The following is a 9,246-nucleotide window of genomic DNA, read 5'->3' as shown; positions in this document are numbered from 1 at the left end:
ACTGATTAGAGATACAGTAGCATGAGTTTGGGCTTCCGTGATGGCTCAGACAGTAAAAGAATCCGTCTGCAGTGTGGGAGACTGGATTCGACCCCTGGGTTGGGAAGATCCCCTGGGTTGGGAAGATCCCCTGGAGGAGGGCATGGCAACCCACTCCAGTATTCTTCCCTTGGACAGGGCTACAGTCCAGGGGTCGCAGAGTCGAACACGACTGAGCGATTGAACATAGCATGAGTTAACTGTAGTGAACCTCATTTAAAAAAATAAAAATAAAAAAAGGACGTGCAAAGACACAGAGGTTTATAAAAAAGTAGGTGGCTGGTAAGCGCGCGGAGGAATCTGAATAGATAATGAACGTTGAAACATCCACAGTAAACAGCACTCGTTTAAACGAAAAACTCCAGCCGCGCAGTTCCCTGGGAGGCAACAAACATCACCAAGTGAAGCAGAGACGTAGACACGCAAACCACCGAGGCCAGGTTTGCAGGCCCTCACCTGCTCAGGCAGATTGGCAGCGGCTGCGGGGGCGGGGCGAGCCGAACGTCACTTCCCGTCGCGGCCGGCCTGGTCCTCTCGCGCGATGACGGCCAGCGTGGAGCCGCGGGGGCGGCGCCCGGGGGTCGGAGTGGGCGTCGTGGTGACCAGCGGCAGGCATCCTCGCTGTGTCCTCCTGGGGAAGAGGAAAGGGTCGTTCGGAGCCGGCAGTTTCCAGCTTCCCGGGGGCCACTTGGAGTTCGGGTAAGCAGCCGCCTGGCTGACTGGGAAAACAAAACGGGCGCGCAGAGGACGACGTCGCCGCCTGCGCGCATCCGTGCGTGAGTGCGCGCTGACGCTGCGTCCTTTCTCGCGCGTTTGTCTTTCTCGCTTGAGGCCGGCAGGGGGTGCTGTTCTGGGCGAGGCAGGAGCAGGAGTCGCCACGTCCGCGTGCGAGCTGCCCTCGAGGGGTCAGCTCCTCTCGACCCCTGACGCGGCTGGGCGCTGTGAGTTGTCTTTTTCCTGCTGCTTGCGCTTGAAAGGCCGGAAGTGCGTATTTACAGGCCTCGAGTAGTGTAGTTGTCCCTTCAAACGTTTGCACGGTTTGCTGGCTATTTAAACGCAGGCGGTATGTTCTTTTCCTGCTCCCGTAAGTCTTCGTAGCGCTCCAACCAAGCGAATGGTTGACGGAAACCCTGGGCCTCTGTACCTCCCTCGTTAAAACGGGGAAATCGCCCGAAGTACTCCCTAAGGTCTCCCTCTCTGCTTTGACTTTCTGTGAATTGAGGTGTCAGACCGACAGAGAAAGCTTAGTTCTACACAAGGGTGAATGAAGAAAGGCTGAGATTGACCTAGAAGGTGGGTTCACCCAGGCTCTTGGACTCTTTAATCGATAGAAATTGGTAAGATGCCAGAGGAGGAATTTAGGCAGAGGTTTGTCGGGGCTCGTGCTGTAGCCGGAGGGAGGGAACGAGAACAAGAAACAGGTGCCCTCGCTCGCTCTCCTGGAGCGGGAGGTGGTGGTGAGCTGGTTTCTTAAATGGAGTGGGGCGTAGGTATGGATCTGCGGGTTGCGCAGAAGGTGCAGCTTAAGTGGTCTGCCTGCTCCCTTGGTGGTTCTGTATGCGGAAATCATGCCTGGTAACCCTGCTTCGCTCTGAGCAACTCACAAATGGCTGTAGGTTTGTGGCTTTTTTTGTAGTTTGTCTTTAATTGCCCCAACTGTGCATGCGTTATTTTTAGTCTCTAACTCTGTCCAGGTGCGAGCATCCCCGGAAAGGGTCCCATCCTATCTCATGGTGAGAATAAGGATGACCTCTGCAGCAGATAAACAGCATCAGAAACGTTCAAGGGGCTTCCCAGGTGCCGCAGTGGTAAAGAATCTGCCTGCCAATGCAGGAGATTTAACAGAAGCAGGTCGGGAAGATCTCATTAAGGAGGAAATGGCAACCCACTCCAGCATTCTTGCCTGGAGAATCCCATGGACAGAGGGAGCCTAGCGGGCTACAGTCCATAGGGTCGCACAGAGTAGGACACAACTGAAGCGACTTAGCAGCAGCAGCAAGCTATCACTTAATAAATAATAAAACTACTAGATTAAAAATCAAATTGCACAGACAAGCACACCCCTTGATGGTGCTGGGTGCAGAAATCATGTGAGGTACCCTGCTTTTGCTCCTGGCGGCTCACAAGTGGCAGTTGGGTTTTTGAATCTTGTTTATAATTTGTGCCAGCTGTGCATGGCAGATGTGCGCTGGTCTACTTATTTTGGGTCCCTCATTATTTCTTTTTGTTTTGCCGGATAGAGGAGAGGAGACATAAGGGTCCCAGGTCTCAGCCTGTCCCACCATCAACGGGATGGAGGGAGGGGGGATGTACAATTATGGCTGATGGCATTGTTGTGTGGCAGAAACCAACACAACATCGCAAAAATTAAGAAAAATAAAAGTAGTATTTTGGTATTCTGGTCCTCTTACAGGCGTTTGTGTTTCCTTTGTGGTGGGGAGAGGAGGTGCGGGCCCATGTTTTGCTCTCTTTCTGCCGCCGCCTCTTCTCAGTGTTTCTGATTTCTTTCTCCCGAGAGTGCCGAGGTCGGAGGGGAGGGCGCGGAGCGTTCCCTGGGTGGCGCTGCTGCGCTCCATGTGCCCTCTGGGTGCAGTATTAACGTGTGCGCTCTTTCTGAGGGTGTGTTTGGTGGAAGTCCTCCAATCCTACAAGGATTTCTGCACTGCACAGTTCCCTGACACAGGTGACCAAAAACTACTTGTGATGCTGGCCGCCAGCTCCTGGTGCTAGCTAGCACACCGCGCTACATCTTCTTTCTGCCCGGTTCCCAGTAGTCTCACAGCATCTACTTAGCCCGAAGAAAACATGATGCTCTCACCGCCGCTTATTTTCTCTGCTCAGCCATCGTGGGCTGCTTTCGCCAGTCCCCTACCGTCCAAATGCCTAAAGTGGGGATGAGCTGCTGTGTTCCCGTGCATCCCTCACACCTCGGGGCGCACTTCAGACTTCCCCAGCTCGTTCCCTGCTGGTCCTCTGCTCTGAGGCACCGGGCAGCCCTGTATGCTTCCACAGCTCAACCCTTTAAGTGGGGGTGACGCACCGGTGCCTCCTTGAGAGTCAGTGGTCACCTCGTCTTCGTGACCATTTATTTCTCTTGGAGAGCCTCTTGGTTGGTTTGGGGGCAGAGTTGGCCCCCCATCAGGAAGAAAGGGAACATTCCTACAGCCTGAAAACTCACAACTTTCCTCCTTCCACAAAGATCTGTCTAATGGGTAGAGCGAGGGTAGATTAGATAATTAGAGAAATAGTCAAGGTAGAAAAAATAGAGAAACAGTATTTTATTTGCTGGATATCTCACATACTAAAGTGCTTCATAAATATAAGGAAATTTAATCTAAAAGTCACTGAACCACACAGATTTCTTTTCATACTTGTTTTCACTTGATACGTACTTTATCTGACTATAAAATTCCATTTGGAACCATTTCTAAAGGGGGATACTATATATTTTTAATCTTGTTTCATGTATGAAAACTGTACAGTGAAATGTTTTAATTTATATGCAGGTTTTGGTAACTTTTAGAGTATCAGTTCTTGTCAATATCTAGTTATTATGGATCATATTGAAGGTGAACTAATCACAGAAGTGTATTTTAATATTTTGTGAATGCCTTTTGTTCTCAATTTTGAGGCATAAACTGAAATTCTGAACCTACTGGAAAAGACTTTACTTACTTCTTGATACACTTACAACAAGCCTGTAAGAAAGTAGCATTATCTTTTTACTAATCCAAGGTGGAAAGGAATGGACTTTGAACTCAAACCTAGGTCTAGTTAACTATAAGGCCTGTGCTCTTAACTGATACATCAGACCACCTCCTGGTTGCATGCTGCTTCCGGGCAAGTGAACTAGTGCTGGATTGGCTAAATGTTCATTTTTTGTTGTTCAATATGAAGTCCTTTTGGTCTTCAGATAACTAGATACAGGCTAAACAGTATCTAAGGGTTGTTGATTTATTGTTTTAAAGCATGGATCAATTACAGCTCTTTGGGGTTACACTGGAAATTTCTAGCCAGAAATTTCATGGCTAAAAAAAAAAAAAAATGAATAAATAGAATCGAATATGGTGGTGTGTTTCTGTTTTCCAGTGAAACCTGGGAAGAATGTGCTCAAAGGGAAACCTGGGAAGAAGCAGCTCTTCACCTGAAAAATGTTCGCTTTGCCTCGGTTGTGAATTCTTTCATTGAGAAAGAGAATTACCATTATGTCACTATTTTAATGAAAGGAGAGGTGGACCTGACTCATGATTCAGAACCAAAGAATGTAGAGCCTGAAAAGAATGAAAGTAAGAGAATTATATACAATAGTTCGTTTTCTACGAGAGCATGTCTGAAGGAAGATTATGTCACCATATGAAGAGAGTTAGAATGTAATTATACTTGAATTAGAGCTTAACTCTACTTAAGTTCTGAAGACATAAGGATAGAACAGGAAAGAGAATGGGTCTAGAGCCAGACTGCTTGGTTCTTCCGCTCAGAGATTTGTGACCTCCAGCCAAGTTCTTTAGGTCTCTGGGCCTCTTTTCTCATTTGTTATAATAGTAGCTACCTCAGATGGGTTGTTGTAAGAATGAAATGAGTTATTACCTACAGTGGGCCGGTCCTAATGAACACAGTAAGTACTCAGTGTTAGTTTTATTGCTAGTGTTTAATTTTGTTTCAAACTGACTTTTTTAAGCAAAACATTTAATGTGCCTTCCTCAGTTTTCTCACCTGTGCAAGAGAGATAGTAACTTTCTTTTATAGAAAATGATTAACTTGCAAAACACCTAATCTGTTGCCTTCTGGTTGAATTGAGTGCTCTGAAAGCTTTAATGACAGTAATTGATATCCTTTTATTTACTGTGTACTACACTTTGTCCCTGGGGCTTCCCTGCTGGCTCATAGGTAAAGAATCCACCTGCCAGTGCAGGAGATGGGGGTTCGATCTGTGGGTCAGGAAGATCCCCTGGAGTGGGAAATGGCAACCCACTCCAATATTCTTACCTGGATAATCCCATGGACAGAGAAGCCTGATGGGCTACAGCCCATAGGGTCGCAAAAGAGTCAGACAGGGTTTAAACAACAACACGGCAAGGTATGGGGGCGGGGGCATGGATGCACCACCCTCCCAGCAGCTTCACATGTTCAACTCTGAAGCTTTCTGAACCCAGTTGTGTGGAGTTTTTATGAAGGATCATTACGTTATGGGATTATTATTATTGTGATTGAGTAAACCATTGCCCATTGATTAACTCAAACCTCCAGCCCCTCTCCCCACCCCTAAGGTGGAGTGTGGGGGTCAACCCTGTGATGATGCCTCTGTCTTTCTAGTCAGCACCCACTTCCCGAAACTGTGTGGGAGCCACCAGCCATCTCATTAACATTAACTCAGCCTTGGTTGAAAGGGGCTTATTATGGAAAACATAAGTGAGTGATCCCTGTCACTCAGGAAATTATTAATACAAAGGTTTTAGGAATTCTGCCAGGAAACAGGGATGAAGACCAAATACATATTTCTTATTTCATGATATCACATGAAGAAAAACACAAGAAGGATCCAAAGGCCTTCAGCTGGACTAGGGTACAAGAAAAATTATTCACACCTTAAGAATGGGAAGGCAGGATTGTACCAGATTCACTAGGGGAGCTGATAACTGGCCAAGGTACAGTGGCTCGGGGCTCTTTGTTTTATTTATAATACAGGCATGCACTCTGCCCCGTGTTCATCAGGCCCTGGATCTGAACAGCCTGCTTCAGTCTTCTAGTCACTGCATCTTTCCTCCAGCCGTCAGATTATAATTAGAGGGGTTATCCAGATGCTTCCTTCTCTAGGAGGCTCAGTTAACTGAGCATCTTGCGACACGTGGTTAGTGTGTGCCTCCCCTCTTCGTCCCCCACCTCTCCTCGCCCCTACCCCCCATACTGTGTGGTCACAGGTACTGATCAGCCCTTCCAGAACTCGTTCCAGGTTCACGGATTCTTTGTCTCCTTCCTTCCCAGAGTGAAACTACGTATCTGTATTTTATAGGCAGAGAAATGCTTAATGAAAGAAACAGCAATTACACGTAGATATATACATGTAATCATAAACTAATTTAGAACATAGAATTCTTAATAATCATTGTATTTTTGTTGTTAATATAATATTTAAACATTCACCTATAGTGAGCATCTGTGCATGCTCAGTCATGTCTCTCTGCGACCCCATGGACTGTAGCCCACAAGGCTCCTCTGTCCATGAGATTATCCAGGCAAGAATACTGGAGTGGGTTGCCATGCCCTCCAGGGAATCTTCCTGACCCACAGCTCCTGCCACATACCCTGCATCACAGGCAGATTCTTTACTGCTGAGCCACTGAAAATTATGTTTGTATAGCCAAGATAATGCGTAGCATCACTCTTGCGCTTCATTTTATTAGTAGAAAATCACTTTTTAAATTAATTTTTCTTAGTACAGGTTAACTAGCCAAAATGAATATGCTTTGTTTCCTTTCAACTGAAGAAATTGCTTTAATGTCTTTCTTTTCTAGGTTGGGAGTGGGTTCCTTGGGAAGAATTTCCTCCCCTGGACCAGCTTTTCTGGGGACTACGTTGTTTAAAAGAACAAGGCTATGATCCTTTTAAAGAAGATTTGGATCATCTGCTAGGATATAAAGGAAGTCACCTAGAGGTGAACAAGGAGATTCACTGAGTTGGTTTTTTTTTTTTAATGGGTTGGCCAAAAAGTTCAGTTAGGGTTTTTTTTGTATGATGACTGTAGTCTTGCTTAGTTGTCTCTAACTTCATTTAAAACAATTTTGTGAGATTGTATTGTGACACCTGTCACAGCAATGTGCATTTTTTAAAAGAAACGCATCAAAATTGGTGAATTTGGGGGTAGCCATTTTAATATTGAAGATGGAAGAAAAAAAGCAACAATTTCGGCATATTATGCTTGATTATTTCAAGAAAGGTAAAAATGCAACAGATACCAAAAAAAAGATTTGTGCAGAGTATGGAGAAGGTGCTGTGACTGAGCGAACATGTCAAAAGTGGTTTGCAAAGTTTCGTGCTGGAGATTTCTCTCTGTATGATGCGCCACGGTCAGGTAGACCAGTTGAAGTGGATAGCAATCAAATTGAGACATTAATTGAGAGCAATCAACATTATACCACACGAGAGATAGCCGACATACTCAAAATATCCAAATCGAGCGTTGAAAACCATTTGCACCAGCTTGGTTATGTTAATCGCTTTGATGTTTGGGTTCCACTTAAGTTAAGCCAGAAAAACCTTCTTGATCGTATTTCCACTTGTGATTCTCTACTGAAACGTAATGAAAGTGTTCCGTTTTTAAAACAAATTGTGACAGGCAATGAGAAATGGATACTGTTCAATAATGTGGAACGGAAGAGATCATGGGACAAGCGAAATGAACCACCGCCAGCCATGCCAAAGGCCGGTCTTCATCCAAAGAGGGTGATGTTGTGTATATGGTGGGATTGGATGGGAGTCCTTTATTATGAGCTCCTTCCAGAAAACCAATCAATCAATTCCAAGAAGTACTGCTCCCAGTTGGACCACCTGAAAGCAGCACTCAATGAAAAGCGTCCAGAATCAGCCGACAGAAAATGCATAATCTTTCATCAGGATAATGCAAGACCACATGTTTCTTTGATGACCAGACAAAAATTGTTACAGCTTGGCTGGGAGGTTCTGATTCCTCCACCATATTCCCCAGACATTGCACCTTCAGATTACCATTTATTTCGGTCTTTACAAAATTCTCTCAATGGAAAAAATTTCAGTTCCCTGGAAGACTGCAAAAGGCACCTGGAACAGTTCTTTGCTCAAAAAGATAAAAAGTTTTGGGAAGATGGAATTATGAAGTTGCCTGAAAAGTGGCAGAAGGTAGTGGAACAAAATGGTGAATACATTGTTCAGTTCAGTTCTTGGTGAAAGTGAAAAATGTGGTTTTTATTTTTGCTTAAAAATCAAAAGAACTTTTGGGCCAACCCAATACATAAAAGGCAAAATAAGGCCCTGTTAAAGAATAAAAAATATCTACATTTCAGAACAACTCCATTTTACCTGAAAAGTCCCACGTGATGGACGGTTTATTTGTAGTCTCTTAATATACCCAACACCTTTTCATTCAGTACTTGTGAGAGATTGTGTCATGAACTGTGTTTCAGATTCAGAAAATGTGGTAACTGGTGATGTTATAAATGGTAATTCCGCTTTCTGTATTTCTCTGGTATTGATGTGTCACTTCCAGTGTGTGTGGAGGAGAGTGCAGTAGAATTTGTCTTAGTGTTTCAGTTCTAGTAGAGATCCTAATTCAAGTGCTAACACAGAATTTATCGCATTTGTTGGTTTTCCTTTCCTGTTTTGTTGTTGTTGTCAATATATTTTGACAGTTCCTACCACTAGAGCAGACAGGACAGGTCATTGGGTGTATTTCTGATTGGGAATGTAAACCTAGGGAAGCAAGTTAAACCATCCAGGATCTGTATCCCATCGTTAACAGGCCTTACCATTTTGGATCTCAGTTGATCTCTCTCGAGATTCAACTTCCTTGTATGTGAAATGTGATTAGACTAGGGCAGCGGTTCTCAGTATGGTCCGGAGAAGTCCTCAAGGTCAGAGTCGCTTTTGTCACATCCTCATTCTTTGCTGAGTGTACAGAGGAGTTTTCCAGAAACTGCGTGTTATAGGTCACTCTAGTAGAGTGACTGACTGCAAAGCAGATAAGAAAATCTAGCTCTCTCCTAGTAAGCTAGATATGGAAGAAATTGACAAAAAATGTAAAACAATGCCATGCCTCTCACTTTTTTTTTTTTTAAAGAAAAACATCTATATTTTTTATAAAAATTATGTTAACATACAAGTTTTGTGTTATGGGTTTTTGTTATTTGTAAATAAATAAAAGAATTCTTAAAATTTATCAGTTTTAGTTCCTAGTATGATACTATTACTAGATAACATCCTACAAAAACTCTTTGGGCCTCAGTGTTTTGTTTTTTTTTTTTTTTTTTTTGATGAAGTATAGTTGTTTACAACGTTGTGTTAGTTTCAGGTATGTACCAAAGTGATTTAGATATGTATTAATGCACACACACTTTCAGATTGTTCTCCATTGCAGATTGTTGTAAGGTAAATATAGTTCCATGTATTATACAGTATATCCTTATTGTTATCTGTTTTATACACATATAGTGTGTATTTGTTAATCCCAAACTCCTA

The 9,246-nt window shown here is 43.9% G+C and overlaps 1 protein-coding gene across 1 annotated transcript; it reads left to right on the top strand.

Moving 5' to 3' along the window:
- The first annotated feature begins 554 nt into the window (after positions 1-554).
- NUDT15 (nudix hydrolase 15) lies at positions 555-8,947 on the top strand. Its single transcript, XM_006060836.4, has 3 exons — positions 555-738; positions 4,129-4,325; positions 6,552-8,947. Exons 1-3 carry the CDS (start codon positions 581-583, stop codon positions 6,710-6,712), a joined length of 516 nt encoding a protein of 171 aa, XP_006060898.2. The 5' UTR covers positions 555-580; the 3' UTR covers positions 6,713-8,947.
- The last annotated feature ends 299 nt before the right edge of the window (positions 8,948-9,246 follow it).

The sequence above is a fragment of the Bubalus bubalis genome, chromosome 13, assembly GCF_019923935.1.
Source record: "Bubalus bubalis isolate 160015118507 breed Murrah chromosome 13, NDDB_SH_1, whole genome shotgun sequence".
In the NCBI taxonomy this organism is placed as follows: Eukaryota; Metazoa; Chordata; class Mammalia; order Artiodactyla; family Bovidae; genus Bubalus; species Bubalus bubalis.
The sequence above is the reverse complement of the archived record's forward strand: the minus strand, read 5'-3'. Positions and strand labels throughout refer to the sequence as shown.